Source organism: Apteryx rowi, unplaced genomic scaffold (genome assembly GCF_003343035.1).
Source record: "Apteryx rowi isolate R43461 unplaced genomic scaffold, aptRow1 scaffold_46, whole genome shotgun sequence".
NCBI classification, from domain to species: Eukaryota; Metazoa; Chordata; class Aves; order Apterygiformes; family Apterygidae; genus Apteryx; species Apteryx rowi.
This window is the reverse complement of record NW_020450716.1, coordinates 2,059,523-2,084,344: the sequence shown is the minus strand read 5'-3', so window position 1 is coordinate 2,084,344 and position 24,822 is coordinate 2,059,523. Positions and strand designations below refer to the sequence as shown.

Here is a 24,822-nt window from a genome sequence, read left to right as displayed (position 1 = left end):
GGAGGCGGTAGCCGCCGCCATTTTCCGCGGCCTCCGGAGGCGACACCGCGGCGCGGCGGGGAGGCCCCCCCGGGCCCGCCCGCGGGKCACCGCCGCAGCTGCCCTCCCCCTCGGCTACTGAAGGCGCTTGAAGACAAGCGCGGCCCCCCGCAGTCCCGGGCGGAGGGGCCGGCGCTCGGCGAAGCGAAGCGTCTCCGAACGCCGGGGGAGCAGAGCCCGCCCCGCCCGGAGCGCAGCTGCGCGCGGCCCGGCAGTAGCCTGACGCAGCTGCACTGCCGCTGCTGTGACAGGAGCTCGCAAGCTGCCTTGCCCGTGCCGTCCCCAGCCACCCCGGGGGAACAAACGTGACTCTCGTCAGAGCCGCGAAGGGGCGCGAGCACTTGCCCCTCTCTTCMCCGAGCCCGGGGGAGCCCTGCTGCCGCACTCAAACCACCAGCTGCTTTCTTCCACAGGGGGCGTGAGAAATAGGAAAGACTTGTATATAAAGATATGTCTAGTTAGGAGCAATGTGCCTACTGACAAGAAGAAGGGTTAACTATTACAAAAATACTTCTTCTCTACTGTTGTGTCTCTAATTTTTTTTCCTGTTGTTTTAAACCCTATTTCTTTACCCTTACATTGTTTCCTCTGATCTACTTTCTTTTGCAAACATTTAAGCTAAAATGAACATCAGGAAAAAAAATAAGCAGGCTTCAGAACATACTTCAAACTAACAGGATTCATGTGTTTTTTATATATATATATATATATAAAAATAAAATAAAAAGCACTACTTATTCTCAAAGTACATTATATCACCTTAATAGTAAAATATGATTGCTTCTGATTGTTATAAGCCTTATATCATTTATTAAGAACCTACTACAAGCCCAATGATGGGAAGAAAATATGTATGGTGCTTCTAGATATTCCACTTCAGCTCAAATGTATGTATTTGCTTCTAACCTGTTACACTGGTTCAGAGTGAGAGTCACTGAGTGATAATAATGAAGACCACAGGTCAAAAAAAAGTTTTTGCTCTCATATAAAAATGAGGAAGGCACATGTTAAAAAAMCAGCATTTTCTTTCCTAGTACTGATTTTCAGATGGTACATGGTAAGAGCAGGGTGCTGGATAAACAGATTTGAGCTACGCTAGGTACAGGACAGGTTAAAAGAGGGGAGGTGAAAGCGTGCAGAATACAAAGGTCTCACTGGAAAGATACCAAAGATGACTTCACAGTAACAAGTTACATMAAGTGCATCAAACATTAGAATAAAATAAGATCACATTCAGGGTTTATTCATATCTGTCCTAACTGAAGATATATTAAAAAGGCATGATTGTGTCAACTTATGAACTACAGATACTAAGTCAAGTTTACCACATCTCTGCTTGCTGAAAGGAAGACAAATCAGTGGTGGAGGGGGAAACCCTTAGTGTCAGTGCCATATCCTTCCCCTCCAGCATCCTTGCTGTTTATGATGGCTTTGCCACCCCACTTCTCAATTAAATAACAAAAACAATTTTAAAATGCAGATTAAAGACTTAGTATACTACAGAGTGCTTGGCCTCAAACAGTGAATATAGAGGTGACTACCTGTGGGGGGATGGAGAAGGAAGAACTACTATGCAACACCAAAATATTTTTCCTTTAATTTCTTTTGGTGGAAGTACAACAACAATTGAGGTTGCCTGAAGATGTTACTGGTATTTGTCACGGAGCCAGGGACAGATGAGATTTTTGTGTCAAGACTGTCTGCTTAGGAGTTGCTGATGGAAACACTGTTCAGTTGGATCCAAAAAACCCTGAAGTCTCAGAAGCTTCACAGACTATTTGTGCAGATGTACAAAAGATTAAGTTTGGTTACAGAATTATTTGAGAGGGTACACTAATTTACTTCTCAAACACATTGTGTTTCTTCATCTTCCACAGGCTTAGAAATCAGGAAATTGTGTGTCAGAATTGAATGACTTGTCTTTTTCTTGCTTGATTCTTCTGAACTATTTCCATAGAAACTTTGGCTTCATACAATGGGATTGGTTCATCCAGCTGAGGCCTAAAACAGAACAATGCATCAGAAATGTCTTGTGGGCATGCTCAGATCAATAAAAAACATTCCAGAACTACTGCTATTGACTTTACTTCCACTATGTAAACTTTACTCCTTAAACAAAGTGAAAGTTTTATAGCTTTGCTTGGATCCACAGAAGAAAGGAAGAGCCATAAAGCAAACAGGAAACAGAAGTTTAATTAAAGATATCCTTCTTAGGGGGGAAAAAAAAGGAGGGAAGGCTTTTGCTCAGCAGGAAAATTGTTATTGTGCATGGAGAATAAGGATCTTCCACTTCCCCTGCATCGTGGCAGTCTTCATATCTAGTGAAGTGGCCACTCTTTCTACAAAGGAATATTAGACTGCCCTATCTTTCTGTACAGCCAACACCATTTCCCAGACACAGCTGAGCAGCTAAATATATGCTCTCCCCCCGATCAAGTAAAGAATGTGCTGCCTGTTAAATGCTGATTTAGTATATAGCCACAGAGAAAACAGGAGTTTTACTGAAATCAGGAGTTTTAACGAAATTTCTTTGTGCTTAGCCTGCTGTACTACCAACAAAAATAGACCATAAACCATTTCATATAAACAAGACATTTTTTCCTCAGCATCCCAATATCAGTTTGCAGTGCAGTGCTAGCAAGAGCTCTTTGCTGCTAATGCTGAATAATAATAATAAAAAAAGAAAGTCTCACCTGAAAATGTTACTTGATAATTTTTCCATTATATCTTCTAAGATGCGTATCTAAGAGGACTGTCAAGGTAACAATGTACATACAGACTACTGATCTTTCTACAATCAGGTCTTTGGGCAAGAGCCCTGTACTGATACAAAACCAGCAGGGTTAAGGTTAACTTTCATTTTCACCCTAATTCCAATCTTTATATCATCAGATTTACACACTTGTTTATAGATCAGAAATACCCCTTCCTGGAATAATATGCAAAAAAGAAAAACAGAACATTTAAAAAATATATAAGGCAGACAAAGGATTAAGATTGACAAATGCAACCTGTAATAAGTACAACTAACTAATCAGAAGGGTAATTACATTTTTCCTGGAGAATGAAGATGACAGATTTTGGTATAAGTTAACTATCCCCATCATCCATGCAGACATCTGAGGTAAAAATCAAAATGAGGTTGGGAAAAGAGCAGAGTTCATAAATTCTTGGAGTCATGATATACACCTTTTTAAATAAATCTGAGTTGATTTGCTCATTTCATGTAACATTCATGTCAAGGCATTATACAAGGCTTTACTTAGTCTCTATATGAAACTCTGAAAAATAACATACCTCCGTTCATTGTATGAGCAATTTGGTTAACATTTGAAATCCAAGCCATTCTAAGTGATCACCTTGTGATTTTTTTCAGATGTTAATGCCATCAGCTCAAGAATTTCACAGAAGACAGATCAAAAAGCAGATTTTCCTTTCAACTTTTATACTCTCCTATGATAAAATATGTCGTTGCTGTGATTATAAAGATATCATAAGAAGCAACAGAAGGAATCTGTTTAGTCAGTTTACTTTGTATGCTGATAACTGCTAAGTGTTCAACAAAAATACCAAAATATAAAAATATCTGTGATAACTTGTATCCCATGGTTACCTCCTTAGTATACCTGGCCTTACTTAATCTACTTTACAATTTAGTGGAGGAAGGGAGGACTTCCCTGCAGTGTAGTTAGGCTTTTTGTGAATATAATGACTTAATTCTCACCTGCCTGTGTTGTTCTGCCAAACTGCAAAAGTGATTCAGCAGATCATGATCTGCAGTGCAGTACAGAACAGRGAGCATCCTTAAAGCCATAAATATAGACAATCCTTCCATTACCTGAAGTGATCCACTGAAAATTGTCATGCTAGTAAAAAGCTCAGAGTCCAGCTGTTTAAGACCAAATGTAGATAATGCATGAGTCATTCCTCTTCCCACACATGTATCATCTTTGCTCAATAAATTTTATGTGAATACTGCAAATAAGGAAAAACTTACAAAACCAAATATTTTAATGCAATCTGTTTAACTGTAGAAGATTTATAGATGATGTATCTACTGCTCTAAAGAATAAAGAAAAAAATAATTCTGAAGTGTTATATGCACAATATAAAAACTTGTAGGACTAAATCTTCAGTTGATCAGTTCAATGTTGAACCGAAATACTGTATTTCTCCAGAATGTTTTATTTTTCACCATTACTTTCAATGAGGCATTTTATGAACATACATAGAAGGAATACAGAGACTAGTTTAAAACAAGAACCTATGTTATAGTATGGTTGCACTGTATTCCTACATTGGTTTGTTATATTTCCACCCACTCTGATTACTCATTAGTATACAAAATGACCATCAAAAGGATATAAAGATACTTCCCTTGCTGTATATTTGACAAGTTCCATACCTCATCATTCAGAAAAGACACTGAGGCTCCTTTAAGAAACAGGGAATGGCTATCTGGAGGATCCAGCTTAAACAAAATAAAAAATATTATTATTATTAACAAAATTTAAAGCTAGATGGTTATTTTATATTTACTGATTAAAAAAGTTAAAAACACACCCCTTGCTCATTCTCAAAAGTTAGCAAGCTTGTAATATTTAAAATTTTAAATGGTATTTTTATGTCTAGCCAAATAGTTTAATATTCTGAGACAAAGATCCTTTAGAATTTGTCGGTATAACCAAGCTATTAAAATAGCTTTCTATCCAACTGCTTCCTGTACAAGACAACCCCAAGACTGTAGCAAAGGAAAATAAAACCATTTATTAACACTGTCATGGGATGAATGCTTCCCATGTTCTGGATGTGAAGGTTTTAAGTGAAAACTCATGTTATTTAACAGTGGAGACCATTCAGCTGTGAGAGAGTCCCACAGACACTTACTTCCATGTACACACTGTGGTACAAACTAACCTGCTGACGCATTATCTTTACCTGAAGATTTTTTTCTGTAGTTATCCAGTGTCCCCCAACACCCAGAAGTGTAATGATATCATGCTTATGAGGCAGTAACTGTGGTTTTAATGTTGATTCATCTTCATTACTATATAGTCTCGCTGAAGAAAAGAACAAATTCATTTGAGCTCAGAAGAAAATAAAATTACTGTCCAGAATGAAATGTCTATCTTTTCCTGTATTGAAAACTACAAATCTTGGGATTCTCTACAGTCCTGTTTTAGATACAAATGAGTTGCAAAATATGCATTTGAATAAAAATAAAGATGGCTCTCTAGAGCAGCACTGTAATTAAATTATGCTGCAAGTCTCATGAAAATATCTGAGAAAGCAGAACATTTAGGAGATTTCATATATTTTTCTTTTAACACACATTTTCAGTGGAACTAAGAAGTTCTCTAATTATTCAGCTAAAACCAGTAACTTTAGACTTGTCAACTATTACAAGTTATTTAGAATACAGGTTCTACACTGACAGTACTGGCAACCTGTGCTCTAAATTTTTGTATTAAGTAAGGTAGCATAAACAATGATGTTGCAGAACTACTCTTTAAATGACTTTTTTCCAGTTTTAAATAGAGGAAAATTTCACAGAAGTTTGGAAGATGATTAACAGTAGTAGATGCTTCCACTAGAGGGTGATATGATCAGAAACGCTTAAGATCTGTTGAGCAAAGGTACATACATAAGATTACATGAGAACAAGCAATCTACATGTAATCTTTTGAGGTGGTGCAGCTGTCACTTACAATACTTGAAAGTTAAAACCAAACCAAAAAACAATTACTTAATGCTACTCAGAAAATCAAGTTTTCAGCAGTTACATACCTCCAGCATCTAGAACAATATCAACCCCTAGGCCACCTGTTTCTTCCAAGCAGCTTTCTGCCACATCTATCTTTCCATTTGACACATCAATCACTCGAGCTAGGCAGAGCAGTAGGTTTGGTAAGGTACAATAAAAATGTAGAGTTTAGATTCAGAGCAGAAGAGTTTCTTATTCTTGAAAGCATCATGAGCAAATTTGCAGCTAAGCTAAAGAACTAGCCAGTATTTTTAATTTTCCAATACAATGCAAGATCAACACCAAAAATATGTATTGCCTAATSCAGAAGTAAAACTCACAATATTGTTGTGACAAAAAGGATAAAGTATTCTATTATAAGAAGCAGAAATCCTCTCGTAAGTTCATTCTCCATCTTTCTTTTCCCCCCCGAAAGCCTCTCCAAAATCATAAGGTCTGGAGTGACTTAGCCATGTTACTGAAAGAATATAGACTGGCCAAAAGGTAAGGAAGTACCTTATTTTCATGTCTAAAGCTTCCCAATTATCTGTCAGAAGAATAACCATGGCAGTAATGCTTTGGGGAAGCTTTCCAAGCGCAGCTTTCTTCCCTTACTCTTCATGAAAACCACCACCACTTCCTGCCAATCCCTTGCAGAGCCCTTCTCTTGCTTCCATGTCACAGGAGGAAACAAAAACCTGTTTCTCCCTTYACATGGAGCCTTGACTCTGAGTACGAGTCAGCTAAGAACACTTAAGAGGTTATTTTATAGTTGTGCAAGTTACAGTTAAGCATGTTAAAAAAAATTAAAATAAAATAAATTTCAGTCTCTAATGAGCCACTGCTTGACTCTTCTAATTCCAGCAAGTTTTTTCATCTCGCAATACTCATCTTCTCTTTAAAATAATTTTTAGTAACTGTTTCTTATCTCACAGCATAGATTACTATATAATTTCTGCACAATGTTTTTAACCTCTAAATGGCTCTCAGTGGTATTAAGTAAATATTTAGATGGAAATTTTTACACCTTTAAAAATTTTTCTGAACCAAAAGTCAGTAATATATTTTCTTCTCATGCATCTGCGATACCATTTTTATAGATGACTACAAAGCTAAACCAAAGCATCAGGAGTAACTAAGGCAGAGAAGTAGCAGCTAAGGGTTTCAGTTTGGTTTTTAAATTATGAGGCAGAACAAACATTGAGAAACTAATCAGCCAAAAGACTTCTCACTTCAAAATGATAATTGAAATAATGGCAAATAATTTTGGAGGCATGTTTCCAAAATGTARTGGATTGAGCTTAAATTCACAAAGTATACTTACCTACTAAAGGCTGCCGCATATCTTCAATTTAGGCACAGTAAGGTGGAAAGGGAAGGGAGAGAACAGAAAATAACAAGAGACTAGTCATTGAAAGAATAAGAATGCTCAGAAAAACTCAAAAGTTACTCCCCCCCCCCCCATATCAAATCACAGAATAGTTGAGGTTGAAAGGGACCTTTGGAGATCTTCTAGTCCAACCATCCCTGCTCAAAGCAGGGTCAGCTACAGTAGGCTACTCAGGGACATGTCCAGTTGGGTTTTGAATATCTCCAAGAATGAAGCCTCTGAGCAACCTGCTCCAGTGCTTGACCACCCTCACTGAATCATAATATGCATTCAAATTCTTAAATCAACCATTTAATATTTTTCACTGAAGTCAAATTATCTGGGCAAAGAGAATGTATGTGCTCATAATTTAATAATGATAGTCACATGAATGCATGTGACTGTATGCAAATAAGAAATCATGACTTCCTTTTCCTACCAGTTTCTTCAGTTCAGAAGTTAAAAGTATTTTTTCAGCAAGGCAATTTGACATGGTATAAACGTAATTTCTTCAAATATGCTTTCCCTTCTTGAGGATAATTTTGACTTAATAGCCTCAAAAAGTGACTATTCAAATGAAAGTCAATAGTTTAATCAGTTTGACCAGTTCCTTATATCTGTTTAGTCAAAACTTACAATTTTGTTATTCAAGTCAATCCAATATTTCAAACAGTACTCATCAAAATTCTGTTCAAATTCCTTCCCAGCAAAATGCTGTAACAATTTCTCTCCACTGTGGAAAAGGCTGAGAAACAAATTAATATCATCCATTTTTTTTTGTAACTTATGTAAAATTTCTCACGAAACACTTGTAATTTAGTTCAGTTCCTCCTTCTGAGACTTGCACAGCTTCTAGGCTAACATTATTCTGACAGGCAGAAAGTAGGCTTCAGTTCCTCTCTTCTTTTACTGTGGGTGAGTAGTAGAAGTATCAGTATTTCTACAGCTTGCTACATCACTTTACCTTTACTCAGCAACTTTTATTACAAAGTTTGAAAAATGCCACCCAGAAGATCTGCTACTTAGTTTACGGAACAGGCTCAAGAGAGACCCATAAACCACAAATGAGTTCTTACCAGGAATGTATCCATTGAAAGCTTAATATTGGATTAGTTTAAAAACAAATAAAACAAAGCATAATCTACATGGCTATTTTATCTCTCTGTTCTTTAATAGGAATTCATCACATTTATATTTATTTCATAATCTGCCTCTAGTCTGAAATATGATCATTAGTATTTCTAAATTGATTATAATCCCCTCCTCCATATTGCTATTATATTTACTCCAGAGATTACTGAAGGCATTTGTGAAGACCCCTACTGTTAGTCTAAATATGAATCCTTAAACATTAACAGAAATTTGTACTTTAGCCATTGGATTCAYATTGTTATTAAAAAAACAAACAGGATTTCTTTTGCTCCCACACAAACTCTTTTTCTCTTTTGAATGCTATACTCAGGTTACATCTTTATTTGAAGTAAAGTTGGAATTAAGTTTTTTTCCCTAATGTTTGTTCCACAAATATTTAAGACTACTAAACCCCTATTGATGCAAAACAAACACTTATATGAGCAATATATACAATGGCCTTTTTACTGCAGAGATAGTTATTTCAACCATTTTGAGGCAGTTATGCTATATACTCTTAACACAAGCTACTGCTCAATGACAACTGACAGACTTGTACTTAAAAACAATGCAAAAAGCCCCCTAAACAAGCCTCAAACTGAAAAAATCTCCACCCACAGATGTTAAAAGCAAGCCAATTTAGATATATCTAGCAATGCTTGTTTTGCTTAGAGCACTTATTTTATATTAACATTCATAAAAGCTAAAAACGTCAGTACAAAATTAAATATACCAAGCAATCGAAAGTCATTCATATGTGCTGACAGGACTAGGATAATAAAGTAAGTTACCTTTACATATGAATTACAAAGTCCTTTCTTAACTAAAGTTATCATATCATTAGCAAAATATACCTATAAAATATTACACAGCTGAATTTTAGAATGTCTTTTCTATTTACTTTTTATCCTGTAACAGTTGGCATCACAAACCTCTAAGCATCAAYAGCATTCACAAAAATGCTTTATATTGTGATACCTGTACTATATATTATTACAGCAAAAACAAAACAAAATACCCAAAGCCCCCCAAAACAGACCTCTGAAGAAAGAAAATAAGAATAGGAAAAAAATTTAGCCCTTTTTGGCAAGTTGCGAAAAAGGGGCAATATAAAAATCTAGGCATAAGTCTGTGGGGTCTTGGAAGAAATGATTATATTCCCAACACAAAACTTTGCAATTCCCTGCTCAAGATCATTAAGGTCAGAAAGCAAAAATGTCTCTCCCTCCTATTGTGTAATAAGCTCTGCAAAGCACTCTGCTTCCTGCTGCATTCTCAGCCCTCCAGAATGACTAGTGGAAGAGCTAAAGGCTCACTTGGTAGGCTGGAAGTGAATCACTCCCTGGCGCTGCAGATGTGTGTGAACGTGCAGCCCCAGAATGCACATGCACACTATGTTGTCTCTGTGCTTCCACTGCCAGTTCTGTCCTCGGGAGCCAGAAAGGAATTAAAATTGACAAGAACCCCGTTCTCTCAGTGTCTAAAGAGCAGCTCGCTGGCTTATTTCATCCCTCTGCTAGTTTACTATTCTTGAGCCAGCAGGGAGAACACAAGGACAATACTATGTGCACCTGCATATCAGCAACACTTGTTGTTAGTAAGTCACCCAGACTAAGAGACAAGATTTAAAAACTGCTGTAATTCTCCATTTGGAAAGTCAAGATTGAAAAATACCACTATGCAAAACAACAAAGGAGAAAGGAGACAGTCAGGGACAGTTAACCTTGACATTATCTTTTTAATCAGATTATATCTTAACTCATACATATTTCAACTGATGCAATTGTAACAGATGCAGACAGGATAACTGTGACTACACAACACTTCTCTCCTCAAAGGCATTCTGGCAACAGCCACAGTTACTGTTACATATACTTCTTTGAATGACAACAAGAATCACACTAAGAATAATACTTCAACTAGGTGACTATACTTTCTGTAGCAGACCTTGCAATTTGAGGAGGAAGAACATCAGACACTGGTACAGCGAAGATCAGAGACTGCAATGACTCTGGACTTTGCAATAGCCTCCTTCATTTAAGGACAATCTCTTTATAAAAGAAATATTCTACTTCCCTCCACTCTACAGCATCAAAGCTAGAAAAAGAAGTTTGATAGGAAAAGATGGTAAAAAGCTTTTACAGAGTCTTTTCCCACATTCCAAACAATACTGTTAATTTTGAGGGGAAAAAAAGAAAAACCAACTTACAAATATCATGAAGTTGAAGCTAAAGTTATAGATGAATGCACATAAGGTGTCTAATGCAAAACTCATTCAGAACATAGGAAAATCCAACAAAGCCATTGAGAATCTAGCTACAATAAAACAAGCATTGTTTTACAGTTATGACAGTGCCTGAAACTGAGCTGCCACACAGCTTGATAAAATACTATTAGAAATAATTTAAGTCTGGTGAATACTGTATCTCAAGTATATGATTACATCTGAAATGCTGGCTCAGGTATGTAGATTACATGCTGTGATACTGGTAATTTAGTAATGCTTTCTTGCTCACAAGCAACATTTTATTTGAAAGTGAAAAGACTGCTCCAATAGTTAGGCCAAGAGCCAGCATTAAAGCACTATTCTGCTAGATGAGAAGTGCTATGAGACAGCCATCACAATTTAAATGAAGAATAAAATGACATTAAACACACCTAAAATATAACTTAAATATCTAATGAATGGAGTACAGAATAAACATTTACACTACTTAGACTATTTGTAAGTCTGTATTTCAGACTTCAGCACCTGWGGTAAGACTCTAGACTGGAGGAAAAAAAACAACAAAAGACAACCCCCCAAAACAAAATTCTCCTTYGGCACAAACTTTCACACTTAAGAATAAAACTCACCCACAGGAGGTCTAAGCCTCTCCAGGTACTGCTTATCTTCAAGACTGTGTGCAGTAGAGATTACTTTAGCTCCTCTATGCTGTGCTAACTGAATAGCTATTGTACCGAATGGCTGCAGGAGAAAAAAATAAATAAAAAAAGAACAGTTCATCTACAGCAGCAATTTGATACAGTTAAAGATGATTATATTGCAAAGGGAGGTCAGGAGAAGTCAGGGGAGTATCCAGAAATAAACTTAGTCCTTTCATAAAATACATCTGAACCAAGAATTTGAATATTCAGGGATCTGCTTCTGTTCCAACTGAAGCCAAAGAAAGTCTTTTCATTGACTGGGAAGTTCTGATCTAACTTTTAGGAGATTAACTAGTTCTTTTATTCAACAATATAGCTTGGCTTCTACTCCAAGTAATGCAAGTACCATAACTGCAGTTGTAATTTCTAGCTCTGGGCCTGCTTGATTGTTGAAGATGAATTGCTACCAAGAAAAAGAGCTCCAGCCACATTTACATTAATGAATCTTTACTGCCACAAATTTAACATCTTCATTAGCAATAAAGATTTCAGTAATGCAAATGAAATTATTTATATCTGAGAGAAGTTAAAAAGCAGTGGTGGGAAAGGGAAGAAAAAATTAAGGTACTCTTCTCCAGTTGTACCCGAGGGCTTAGTATAAAACAGCAAGAAGAACTGCCTCTTTACTACCCACACAACATGTAAAGGATTGTATTCTTGGCTGAATATCTTACGTGGAAGGGCCCTTCCTACCAATTCAGTAAGGGCAATACCAGGAACAGAATGCCAGGCCTGATAAGCTCAGTATGTCATAACAAATCCAATATTTCTGGTGATAAGACTGTTGTTTATGTAATCTGTTCCAAAATAGTTTTATTATTGCACAGTTGTTACCTACACTTGCTCCATCCATTACAAGTACAGTTTTTCCGGGAGAGACTTGGGAAAGGTAGTGTAAGGCTGTATATGCTCGGACACCATCACGAACAGTCCCTGCTGCTTCAACCCAACAAACTTTTTCTGGTTTACGAACTATTTCAGGGGAAAAAAAACAAACAGGTGGGGGGGGGAAAAAGAGGAGTGAGTCCCTGACATTTCACTGAGAATAGTCTTTAGATTTTAATCAATGTCTAAAATATGAAAGAAAATTCTAAGAGTCAAATCAACTACAAGTGTCATTATGATCCACTTCACAAAGGCAGTATTCCAATGTGTGGCTCAGCAATGATAAATTATTATAAAGTTATATGTCTGTGTATACATAAAGAATATATAAAATAGATATAAAATTATAAAACATAGCAGCTGGACCAGGTCAAAGAGGAGAAAGGCACTTGCTATTCTGAGAAAACTAAGGTTGCTTCTGCAGCACTCCTGTGAGCTAATTCAAATACAAACATAACATTTAAGGGGGGGGGGGGAACACAACTCCATTTCTACCATAACCTGACAGAAGAGATCTAAGGAGGTCACCTCTCCTCTTCATAATGAGGATTCTGACACAGACACTAGACAACGCAAGATCCAACCCATGAATTCATAATTCTGTCTACAGGTCAGAAACATTGCCCTTCACTCACTTCATAATCCATGGGTACAAATAGCTTCTGGGGGTTTTCAGAGAGAAAAGTCAATACAGCATTACTTGTCATCTGTTTTCTGCTGTCTCTACCTACAAGACTGCTAAGAGTTTTCCCATTCTATCCACATGCTTAAAAGCCTGGGGAGATAACATTACTGAAGTACTTCGTAAACTAGGAATCTCAAATCCAAACATTTTCAATGCGGACAATTTACGTGACTTAAGAGGAGAGCTTGATACCGAGCCAGCTGAAAGTCTGGCATAAAACTAAACGAGCAAGCACCATCCTCCTGAGGCACTAGAAAGGAAAGACAGCAAAAGTTTGGTCTGCCTCTTTAAACATAAGGATTGACAATCTGGATTGAATCAACAGAGCTATACAACAACATAAGTGATCACTTGGGTTCATTTATGTGTGCTGGAAAAGAATTCTATGATCATCATCACTTTGTGTGCCAGTACATACTACTTTGTGCTAAGTAAGCTATTCAAGGGGGGGGGGGTAAAAACTATTTTCTGCCTCTGTGTATAATTAGAAGGCAGCACAGTCTTCTAGCTTTTGTTTCCCTGGTCATTGTTCCCTGAAAATTGCTTTCTCCAGCTTCTAGTCTGCTGGTTTTATTCCAACTGTTAGTCTGGCCAGAAATGATGATGGTTCTGAATTGGGTCAAAGGGAGGAGGAACTCCCCCCCCCCCCACCAACTATCTTCACAAACATTTAATTCTGTAACATATGAGGTGATTCAGTAGAAAGAGAAAATGAAGCAACAAAAAGGGAAGTTAGAAGGAAATAAAAAAGATGAGTCAGCTTGTGTGTTTAGGGAAAACATTAACCCATTAAGTGATAACACCAAAGAAAAAGCTTTTGAGAGTATACAGTATTGAAAGCTTCTGTGAATAGGTGGGGTACACAGGATGTCTGAATGCTGCTACAGAACACAAGTTTGTTTGAAAGTCCTAGTTACTTGTTGCCTATTAGAAAAACCAAATTGAACTATAAAGATACAGTATATGTAAATATTACAAAAACAGATGGACTACATACCCAAGTAATGCTCATGAACTAGAATAACTTCACAAAGACCAGACTCTTCAGAATCCAGGGGCAAAATTCCTGAAGGGGGAAAAAAAAAATTGAACTTAAGTCTTTAATTCCAAACAAGCATATATTATAACCAAGACAGGTGCTCCTAATTAAACTGTTAGTCCCACTTTGTCTGTGGTTCAGTTGCTCTTGTCAGGTTTATGACAGGTTAACTCTTCAGGGTAAGAGCMTGTAATCCCTGTGCCTGCAGTGCATGAGATGGTGTCACAGGTGATCCAAACAGCATTTTGGAGGTAGGGAGGTTAAGAAGGGGGACAATACTGACTGCTTTTCTGCTAGTGGCACCCTTAACCTTTGTCAGACCATGTTTGAACTCATTTCACACTGTTCTTTCTCTGATGAGTGCTCCTCTTCCTACTCTGGGCCAAGGCTAGCAAGGAAGAAAATTGAGCTCTTGTATTGCAGGTGGGCACAGACCAAGCCAACAGTGCTGATACGGGACACCAGGATGGAAGACAAGAGGTAAGCGTGTTGTTAAAGAGCAACAGAAAAGGGGCAGAAAGAAGGAAAGGAAGAACAAGCAAGAATAAGTGAGTGTAGGTTTATAAAAAACTGGAACAGAGAAGAGAGAAACTGAAGAAAAAACATGGAAGACAAAAAGCAAACACAGAATAGACAGGAGAAAAAAAAATCCACCCTGATCATAACAGTGCTTTTTTTCCTTCACTGATGAAAGAATGAGATTCATGAACAGTAGGTTCTGGCCTCAGATCAGGCTTTGAATATACTTAAGAGCAAGCAGAAACAAATAAAAAAAACCCAGAAAGGTGGAAAAAGTGAACAGGTGTTTTAAAGGCAGGTGGAGAGGGGGGAGAGAAAAGGTCCAAGGAGTACACTTTCCTGGATAAAACCTGTAATATTTGTTTCCTTCGCCCACCCAAATTTTACACTCCATTAGGCAAAAGCAGGGGCTTTGGCTTAACATCCTCAACATATTTGGCTACCATTTCTGCCAGTCTTTCACAACTCCCATTCAATGGTTTTCCTACAGGGCTCATATGTATCTGCAGCTTACTCAAGGGTTTATTTACATAATAAAAGTAGTCAAGAATAGCTAGCTACAGTAGCTATTGTGCAACTGGGAAATAACACGAGGAAGAGAATCTCAGAACAGAACACTTTCTTACAACTTTATCACTTCTATCTTACTTTCATAATTAAGTCATCCTCTATTTCTTAAATTTAATATACAAATACAAACATATGAAAGAAGAAATTTCACTTACAAATATAAATCCTCTATTCTAAAGCATTATTCAGATTTTGATGATTAATACAATATCATATTTCAAATATGAAGACCGACTCAAATATCCTTACAGTAAACTAAAATAGCCTTGGCATCTAAAAGTTTGCATTTTAACATCTTACTATAGAAAAAGCAAAACAATGAATAATACAAGACAACATTTCCTTTTCTTGACAAAGAGATGCAAAAATTCAGGTACAAGTCATACTGTCTTCTAACACTAAAGACTTTAGTATGTTATGGCCTCCCAGGAGCCATTATACATTGCTGTCAACTCGTATTGATTTCAGAATCTCTGAAACCATTCAGAAAAATATGATCCCTGTATATACGAGGGAAGGAACTAAAGACATACAGCCTCTTAAAGAATGGTGCCCCTAAGTCAGTATATCTCATAACTTCACCAGAAGCTCCCACATTATTAAGCGTAGAGCTTTATTTATCTTATACATATCATGCATTTGATGAAAGTACAAAAGATTCTTCACCTTATTTGTCAAAAACACTCCACATAGCATAAGGCTTTCCTTCACTGATTTATTTGTTCAGTAACAGGGCACGTGGAAGAACCAACACCCAAGCTGGGTGATAAAACCTAAATAAAACCTAAGCAGGTAAATTTTATATTTAGGTTCATGTCTCCAAGTATTTGTGGCAGATTTAGCTCTGAGTATTATTCCCTGCCTTTATTTCAGTGAGGAACACAGCATAATTGATTGCTAAGAGATTTGGAGAGCAATAAATAAAACTGACTGTAGCTTTGAAAGAAAATCAAGAATGTATCTCTAAGAGATTTTTGGCTAGTCTGGCATTTTAAAACTATACTTTTCTTAGCTAAAGAAAAGAATTAGGCATAGAGAATACATTTTACAGACAAAGAAAAAGCAGCCGCCTTCTGTAAGATTAAAGAAGGATCATAAAAACGTTGAAAGTGAAAAAAAACAATTCTTCATATAACTTTAGGTGCAGATTAGAGATTTAACACTAGGTAGTTCCAGTAAATGCAGTATYATTTTTAACATGAATAAGAGTAGATTTATAAATAATGAGCTTATTTCCACATTATTACTGTTCAGCTCAGTAAGGGGTATATACCAGGACTATACTCTTTGACAGAAGGCTAAGCTTTTTTGTGCAATTCAAGTGGAGGTATTTTTCTGACAAGTATATATTGTGGGACAGTTTAATGTTATTAAGCACATGAACAACCAAGCCTTTTGGCAATAGCTATTTTATTTTAGATCTGCCATTCGTTAACTAAGTATGAACACACAGCAATAGCAACTGGGAAGTGTATTTGTTAGGAAATGTTTACTACAGAGAAAAATATTATACAGAGAAAATATTTCACTCTTGTCTTTCATCTTTAGAGTATCAATATTGGATGTGTAAGGATGAACAGTTGTTTTGAAAGGGAATGCTAAGAGGTTTCAGAATTTAAAAAGGAGAATTGGAGTTTTCTTTCTTTTAGAGCTAAAAATATTTAATGTCTTTTTCTTTGTCTTCCTCCCACCCAGCTTTCCATAAGTGTAATTCTGATTCTTCTGCACTTGCATTTGCAAACATTCAGTATAGAAGAATAAAAAACCCCATACAACAGAAGTTTCAAAGACAAAAGGAATCTGCTTCTTTCATGATCCAGATCCCAACTCCATGACTGATTCCACTCCTTTAATTTCAGATGTAGACTGAAGTAGCTCAGTTGATTCAGCCTGATTTATTCTATATTGAATCAACAATAATGGAATCAAGCCCTAACGCCCCCCCCCCCCCCCCCAAATCCCAACCCTCCAACAGTCACTTAGAATGTCATTTAGCTTTCTCAGGTCTATCAGCAGATTTTCAGAGAATTTTTTTTCCTTAACTACTTACTGAAGCTGTATTCCTTAAGCTATAACAGAAGGCGATTGACACACAAATGCTATTTAAAAATATTCAACAGATGCAGCATATATCAGTGAGATATTTAAACGAATGAGCAAAAGCATTCACAATAATGATACTATTCATACTTTGAAGGTATTCATGTGCTTATTTGCAAGTCCTAAGAACTCCTGAACATAACTGTTCTACTTTATTAGACAAAGTAAAGTGATTTTTACACTCTGTAAAATGGAATATTAATTCCAAACTATAAGGATTACACTTTCTACAGTGAATCAACAATAATAATGATCACACATCCTATTCCATTAAATAGGAAGCTAATAATATGAAAAAGCTACCAAGATCTTCCAGAAACAGAAAAACCCAGAACACTTTGCACATGATTTCGACCTGGAAATCTGTTTTGAACAATAAAAAAAAGTAGGACAAAAACAAAACAAGCAAAAAACAAAACCCAAACCAGTGATTACTACTTGCCCTTCTGATGGGCTTCTCTGATGATAGTCTCAGAGCAGGATCACAAATCCTGAAGAAGGGCTCCCTATGGTTAGGATTGGGGGGTGGGAAAGAAGGCCCACTTTCATAAGTGGGTTAAAAAAAAATCTATATGTAATAAATGTTTCATTCTAAAGTGCAATGAAAATGAAGATTCTAGTTAAAGAGCAACTTCAATCTATGTTTCTTTTTAAATGTGTCCTTGTATTTAGGAAAATGCTCGAGTATGTGACTTGCTTTCAGCAACTCAAAATCCACTGAAAGTGGTGAACCTGCTCGCATGTTTAAGTTACTACCATTTCTTCRCTCAGTTAGAAATTGAAATGCCTTAGAATAAAGTGAACAGTCTTCTCTATATTTGAAAATATTCATCTCTAGAAGCTAACTGTATATTTTTTATATCACTCTCAAGAAGACAGTAAATAATAAACCTAAACTTTGTTCATCCACAGAAAACAAAAATCTGTATTAATTACATTACAGTGGTGCTACAGATAGAAGTTATTGGGTATTTATTCAAAGGTTGTGTTTAAAACACTCACTTTGCCCAGCTAATTGTACCCTGGTGTCTATTCTTAAATATTCAGTGAATGCAATAGGACTGTGACAGATTACAATAGCCAGGGACCTGAACTTCTCTCTTATATTCAAAAAAATTCCTTAAGAGAATATTTTAAAAATAGAATTCTCATTTACAGGAGTTTATTCATGTGACACTATCTCGAACTTAGAAAAATAAGTGTCTAATTGTAGCTTTAGTAATGATTATAACCTGAGCCATTCATTATAAAAAGATTACTATGTTAGTTGATAAGGTAAACAAGCAGTAACTTACCCACTACTTCATCATCTGGCTGAAAAAAGGACACCTTCCTTCCAACTTACGAAGAATGTATGAATGTAAGGAAAGAAGGCATGAACATAAATATTTAGAGGTGATAGTGAACAAACATTTGAGAGCGCTCTGTATCACTAGYTTACAAAACTAAACACGCCTTACTAGTGAGAAATGTATTTTTTTCCATTAAATGATGTTTACATGCTGAAAACCAATCTTTTACTTAACATCTACAAACAGTATATGCTAGTACACATAGGTATATGTGTTTGAAAGATCTAAGGTTTAAACAACGTATCAAAGGCTGACATGCAAGTGAAGGCTTCCTAAATTCCTGAATGTTATTTTGTCCTCACTATTCCAAGAAATACTTTATACAAATAAATTAAAGGTTGTTAAAACAGATAAGATCTTAGTATATTTTATTTAGCTGCTGTGCATGGCCTTTTTACCCTGAGCAAATATGCAGGCATTACAGTTTAGTCCCTTTTCTACTTTTAACTTGAATATCATTGCTGATGTAGGAAAAGCTTCATCAGGAAAGCAAATACTAGCTCCTACTATTAAAGTTATACCATACAAAGACAACTTATATGTCCTAGATTAGCAGACTTTAATTCTTGCTCTTAACCCTCACAAGACAATTTTACTGACTTACCTTCCAGCACAACTCCAGAAATTTCTCGACCAACAGGTAAGAGTTCCTTCTCCAATTTAATTTCTGACAAAAGCTAAATGAAAATAATGGTTATAACTTTCTTACCAAGGCTCAAGTTTTGCATATTTATTATCATCTTATAGCATTTGACATATGCAAACAATTGGGCCATTACCAAAATGTTATCTGGAAAAAAAAAATAATACACACATTCCTCATTTAATGTTAAAACCTTTGAAATGGTTTTCTGTATTTAAATTTAGAAGCATACAAAAGAAAAAATAAGAACAGAGAGAGTCATTAACTGCCAAACCAAACTGGGACTTAAAGTCAGTATGCAGAGGATGATAAAAGGGTTTTTACTGTAAGAGAACTCAAAATGACAACTAATCTTTCTCCATAAATTAAGAACCAAATTACAGGTGCTGCTTATTTAAAGAGATATGCAGGAATACCMCATCAATCTTGTGCCCTCTTTCTCAGCAGTAAGGCCATATCCTCATATGGCATAAATGGAATTGTGCCAGTTACCAGCTAAGGCCCTGGCTTAGAACCTTCAACAGAAAATGTAAACACCTCTAGCTTTAATAAAAATTAAGCACATACCTTTGTATCTATCCAGCTCAGGGCACAGGCTCTAACTTGTATTTTCACATCATTGTCTCTTGTAGGAGGAAGGTTTTCCTAGGACAAGTTTACAGGCATTACATTATACAACACAACATGAATGTGCTAGTAGAATCCTCTCCGGATCTCAAAAGTCCATTTCCAGAGAGTCTTTATTTTAGATTTTCTTGATTATAGTACTCTGACTACAAACCATTTCTTCAATGAAAGTGAAACTGATATCACAATGGATTTACAACATACATTTTAAGTATATGCATATTACTGTTACAAACTGAGCACTAGACCTTTCTAAATCTTAAAAGATACTAGAAAGTTATTATTCTGTTTTTCTTCTTCCAAGTTAAATTTCACACCCGTATCTGAAGCAAGTTTAGACAGATGCTAAGGGTTAATTATGTACTAACAAATGGAATGAGACGGGTTTATAATACAATAGGGGTGATGGAGAATTTTAAGAGAATTTTAAGTACGAACTCAGACAATCACATCAAAAAATCAAGTGAATATTCAAGTAGTCCAGATAATGCAGAAGAAATTGCACTGACAAGGATTGGTGTTGAGTCCCATAAATAACGGGCACCTTATATACAATAAAGCTCTATTACTAAAAGTCTCCCCTTACTATTCTGACTTTGCTTTTCAGCATCAATATCTGAACTGATTTTAAGTAATTGAGTACTGCTACTTGAAAGTATTTAATTAGCCAAGCTGAGTTTTGGGCTGCTCTCTCCACACAGTTCAGGTACTAGTGGCAAAATCATGTATTTCCATGTTACACTGTAGTCTGCATTTTTTTGTTGTTGTTGTTTCCAATTGAAAGTGAAACACTTACCACAACGTCAGAAACCTTTGTTTCTCCTTCTGAAGTTAAGATATCCTGCTAAGTGTTTAAGCTTTTCTTTATTTTTTTTTAAACTCTTCCCAACAAACAGCTGTTGCTTTTCTCCTGGGCTTAGCAACATGAACACTAACTTCTGTCTGAGAGATACTAAGCTGAACTTTTTCTCACCCCAGGTGAGTTAAATGCACGCTGCTCCTTTAAAACTGCAAGGCTTTTTGCCAGTCAGACTGACCTCCTGCTCCTCCAACAAACCAAAGTAGGTTCTCACTCTTTGTTCCACAAAACACTGTCAAGCCATTAGACTATTGTAACTAGATGAATATTGTATCTCTGTTTTTAAAAAAAATAAAGTTATAATCTAAGAGATTTATGTAAGAAACAACAACTTCTATTTAAAAGTATGTTATATTTTGGAACTGTCCTTTAGGTATGCATAGTTCAATGAACCAAGTATGGCTACAATGCAAATAGTAAAACCGTTTTTATAAAGATCTAGAATGCATGTCTTAAAAAGAGTAAGAAACTATCAAACGTTTATGCTGTTAACTGGTTCCTGCCTTCATTATTTAAATACATCAGTATTATTAATTGACCATGTAATCCTATAAAGCAGATCTGCGATGGAAATTCTTCATCTAAGCTACTGACTTATCCACCCTCAAGTCTATTAAGATCTCCTCAGACAACAGGCTTTCCTTTTCTTCATTTTTTTCAATATTTATTTTTTGTTAAGATTAGGATTCCATAGTGCTGGTCATTATACAAACACCTGCAGAATTAGTTCCATGTCTGAAGAGCTCAAAATAGGCCATTAGGGAGACAAAGAATATACATAGGCATGCAATTTCAAATCTGGGCAAGCTTATCTAAGACAATACCAAGCTGTCTTGCTCACCTGTTGCCAGTAGCTACTTATTGCTATCCTCTCCTTTGGGTTGAGGCTAGCAATCATGGAGCCATTAGGCAGATGTAAGCTAATTTGTAAAAGAATTAGTAGTTTTCACCTGGATAAATATGCTGTTTTATTTCACCTTATAGCTGCACAACTGCTAAAACTATTACATGGAAGAGGACAAAAACATGCAGCTGAGACAGGAACAAACATTTTCAGCAGAAGCACAGTTTCACAATCAATTTAAGTTGACCTAAGATCGCACCCTGAATATGCATCTTGGCTATATCACAATAAACCTTCTTACTGTACCCTTCTTTTCAGGTAATTCATCCAGTGTGTTTCACTACTGCAGCTTTACAGCTGTTGCCTGAAGATCGTTATCAATATTATATTGTTTCATTTTGATGCATGGCTCATTGGGATATATTACCTATATTAATATATTTCATATAGGTAACAGGTTCATTTAAAAAAAACAGGTTTGCATCCATGAAACCATTCAGGCGTTTTTCTTCTGTTCAGACACTCATACTGCATTGATGTGCACTTTTCCACATCCTTTAGCCTTATGCCTCAGATACATGTGTGTGCACTTGTCCAATTAGTGTTCACCTCAAAGTGAGGAAGACTTTTTAGCACAATAGTTTTAACCAAATTTTACAGAACAGTAGTGGTCTTCCAGACATTGCTGTTCCTGTAAGTTTCAGAAAGATAGGTAGTTAAACAGAGGAGACTATCAAYGCCTTTGAGGAAAAGGCTGCTCTGAGAGTTCAATTCTATAAAGCAAAGACCTCAAAAGAGGAGAGAAAATAACATTAGGAACACTGCAAATATGGTAAAATTCAGGCAACATTTACTTTTTGAGTGTCCAGAAAAATCCAACCATAAGATGCCAATCTGTATAAAACCAGGGTTCATTGGTTTTGTGAGCATAACTACTTTTTAAAATATGGACACCAAAATGACACACAAATCTAGTATTGGCCTTGCCAAGTGCTGCATAATGATGGGAAAATATTCCTACCCTACCTTCATTTACTTGCCTGTATGTTCAAGGGTTATACAAGGTTTTTTTTTGTTTTTTTTTGTTTTTTTTTTTTTTAAGTCTTCAGAATAGTTAGGTGTTTCAATACCCTTGTGGCATTCAGCCACACTTCCTTCTTCCACTGAATGATTAATAGCTCTATTATGATTGGAACTCACTCTTTCCTGGAAGACAAATGTCATTTCCTCTCCAGGTGAATTCTGCTGACAATACAGGGCTTTCATAGTGATCTGAAAAAAGACACAGCAAGCAAACTGTAGTATATGCAGCATCTGTAAAGCAAACAAGTAACTAAAGCTTTAAGGTACTTTTTAAGCTGAGTAGCAATTGTTTGCAAGCCACAGGGTGGGAACACAGGGCCTAGGAAATCTCCCAACACATAAGTTTTAAAGCAGATCAACAGGGAGAGCAAGATATGATGCTACCTGCAACAGGTTACTCCATCAATATTGTTGACTGTAAGACAGCAAATACTGGAAACTGCTGAAGTACAGCAAAAGCCAATGATACACACAATTTACCAATTAGTGATCCAGTGCAGTAGACTAGGAATTTGCCACCCAGTCTGAAAAGCACACGTCTGATTAGCTCAGACAAAGGTAGCGCAAAGGACAATAAAACCAGTGCAGGAACACAAGAAACCTTACACAGGACTGAACTAAAAAATCACAGCTTAAGTTTTCTGGTCTCCCACTGCACTTGTCTGGCATATATTGCCCTGAGCGAAAGAGAGAAAAATCTGACTTTTTTAAGCAAGAGCCATTTCTTCAAGTTACAAGAATAAGGAAAGCACAGAGCGGACTGGTGGAGACAAAGCTGACATTAATAGCRCTTCTGGCATGCTCTAATCACAGCCCGGGGTCCCTGGAGCCTGAAGGAGCCGCTCTGAAGCCCCTCTCTTTGCGGCAATGCCCAGCAGCGCTGCAGCAGGGCCCGGGCCCAGCCCCCGCCAGGCGGCGGGCACGAAGGGGGCCCGGAGGCGCCCGGGCAGCACGCCCGGCCCCTGGCGCGCTGCGGCAAGTTTCCCGAGGGGCTGCTCGAGGGCAGCTGTCGAGCTGCGCCCGTTTGACGGGGCCTGCTGCTCTGGAGCCACCGGGCACGCCGCTGTCATCGTTTCGGTGCTTTAGCACCCGCAAGAGACAGGCCCGGTGGGGGAGAAGACCGACCAGCCCTCGCCAGCGCGGCCTCCCCCTCCCCACCGCGAGGCCCCCGCCCGCGCCGCGGCGCCCGCCGAGGAAACTCGCGCAGAGACAACTCGAGGGGCTCAAAACCCGCCCGAGGCGAAGGGAAATACAACAGCAACCGCCCCCGACCTCCGCGGCGCCGGGCGGGAAGAGTCCCCAGGCGCCGAGACGACGTAACGGCAGCCCCAGGGAAACGGCGCCAACGGCCGGCGCGGTTGCCATGACAAACCGTTACATCCGCTGCGCTCCCACCTCGGCGCCCCCCGGCGAGCGCGGACACGCCCCCCGAGCCCCACTCCCCCCCGCCCCGACCGCCGGAGAGGCCGGGCGCCAGCTCACAATTGGCTAAGGCGGCTGTCGCTCGGGGCAAGAGCGGAGGCCGGGTTGGATGAGGCGGCTGTCGCTCGCTCCAAGAAGGGAGGTGGGATGAGGGGCCCCTCGGAGCGCGGCGAGCATCGAGCCCAGGCCGTGCAAAGGACTACGGGGCCCAGCAGGCTTTGCGGCGCGGACCGGACTACACCGCCCGGGGTGCAGCGCTCCGCGGCTGGCTTACGTGACCGTCCGAGAGCAGAGCCGGCAGCTGGGGCATCACCCTGAATGGGGGGCGGAAGGAGCGAGGTTAAATTACCTTTATGCAAATTAGCTGCGGCCCCGCCCCTCCCCGCGCTAGAGCGGGCCGGGCTGATTCGCTTCTCTCTTCACGTCCTTGCCCCGCCCCCGCAGGCGCCTTCGGCCCCTCCACGTCCCGCTGGCGATGAGGAGGGGATCAGACGCCCCCGCCACTCTCCCTGCCCCTTGATCCCTTTGGCGCGAAAGTGGGCGTGGCGGAGCCCTGATTGGCAGGAGGAGGCCGGGTCCCCGCGGCACTCCCGGGCTCTGATTGGCGGCGCGCGCCTGCCCGTCGCGAGGGGGGGGGCGGGAGGCAGGCAAGCCACCTCGCGTCAGTACGGCGGCTGTAAGGGCGAGCGCGAGCCAGGGCTCCTCCCCCTCCCCCCGCCCCCCCTTCGCCCGCCCGCCCGCCAGACGGTGGCTGAGGAGGCAGCGGGAGGGGATGGTGCGTCTGGCGGAGGCGGTGGCGGACGCCGCTCCGGCTCCTCCATCCCCCCCGCCATCGCCATGGGTGTGAGCAGGGCCCCCCGGCCCGCGCAGATATGAGGTACGGCTCGGCGGCGGGAGCGGACGAGGAGGGGGTGGGGGCAGGCACCCCCCTGGGAGGGGCGACCGTTCACCACGGGCCAACGGCTGCCGGCGCGCGCCCGGCCC

The 24,822-nt window shown here is 38.8% G+C and overlaps 2 protein-coding genes across 8 annotated transcripts in view; one reads left to right on the top strand and one right to left on the bottom strand.

Moving 5' to 3' along the window:
- Positions 1–1,611: 1,611 nt before the first annotated feature.
- Positions 1,612–24,312, bottom strand: CRYZL1 (crystallin zeta like 1). Of its 5 annotated transcripts, none has more exons than XM_026077660.1 (14): positions 24,188–24,310; positions 22,534–22,605; positions 19,571–19,648; positions 18,965–19,037; positions 18,304–18,348; positions 13,778–13,846; positions 12,049–12,182; positions 11,139–11,250; positions 7,107–7,127; positions 5,827–5,925; positions 4,978–5,099; positions 4,405–4,510; positions 2,733–2,778; positions 1,612–2,040 (listed from the first exon to the last, which is right to left on the bottom strand). In XM_026077660.1, exons 2-14 carry the CDS (start codon positions 22,597–22,599, stop codon positions 1,941–1,943), a joined length of 1,071 nt encoding a protein of 356 aa, XP_025933445.1. In that variant the 5' UTR covers positions 22,600–22,605; positions 24,188–24,310; the 3' UTR covers positions 1,612–1,940. The 5 variants fall into 5 exon arrangements, with proteins under 5 accessions (XP_025933445.1, XP_025933446.1, XP_025933448.1 ...); XM_026077661.1 differs by lacking the exon at positions 24,188–24,310 and adding an exon at positions 23,899–24,140; XM_026077663.1 differs by lacking the exon at positions 24,188–24,310 and adding an exon at positions 23,789–23,807.
- Positions 24,313–24,590: 278 nt separating this feature from the next.
- The window catches only part of ITSN1 (intersectin 1), a 143,349-nt gene continuing 143,117 nt past the window's right edge, over positions 24,591–24,822 (top strand). For all 3 annotated transcript variants that reach the window (XM_026077651.1, XM_026077650.1, XM_026077649.1), the window contains exon 1: positions 24,591–24,715. The gene's annotated coding sequence lies outside the window, so the exon portion shown is untranslated. The remainder of the gene's footprint in view (positions 24,716–24,822) is intronic.

Coding starts and splice junctions, on each gene's coding strand:
- CRYZL1 (XM_026077660.1), bottom strand. CDS start 22,599: ATGAAAGCCCTGTATTGTCAGCAGAATTCACCTGGAGAGGAAATGACA. Junction 13,847..18,303: donor GCCAGATGATGAAGTAGTGG/GTAAGTTACTGC, acceptor TTCCCCCTTCAG/GAATTTTGCCCCTGGATTCT. Junction 2,779..4,404: donor ACAGCAAGGGAAGTATCTTT/ATATCCTTTTGA, acceptor CCTCTTAGATAC/GCATCTTAGAAGATATAATG.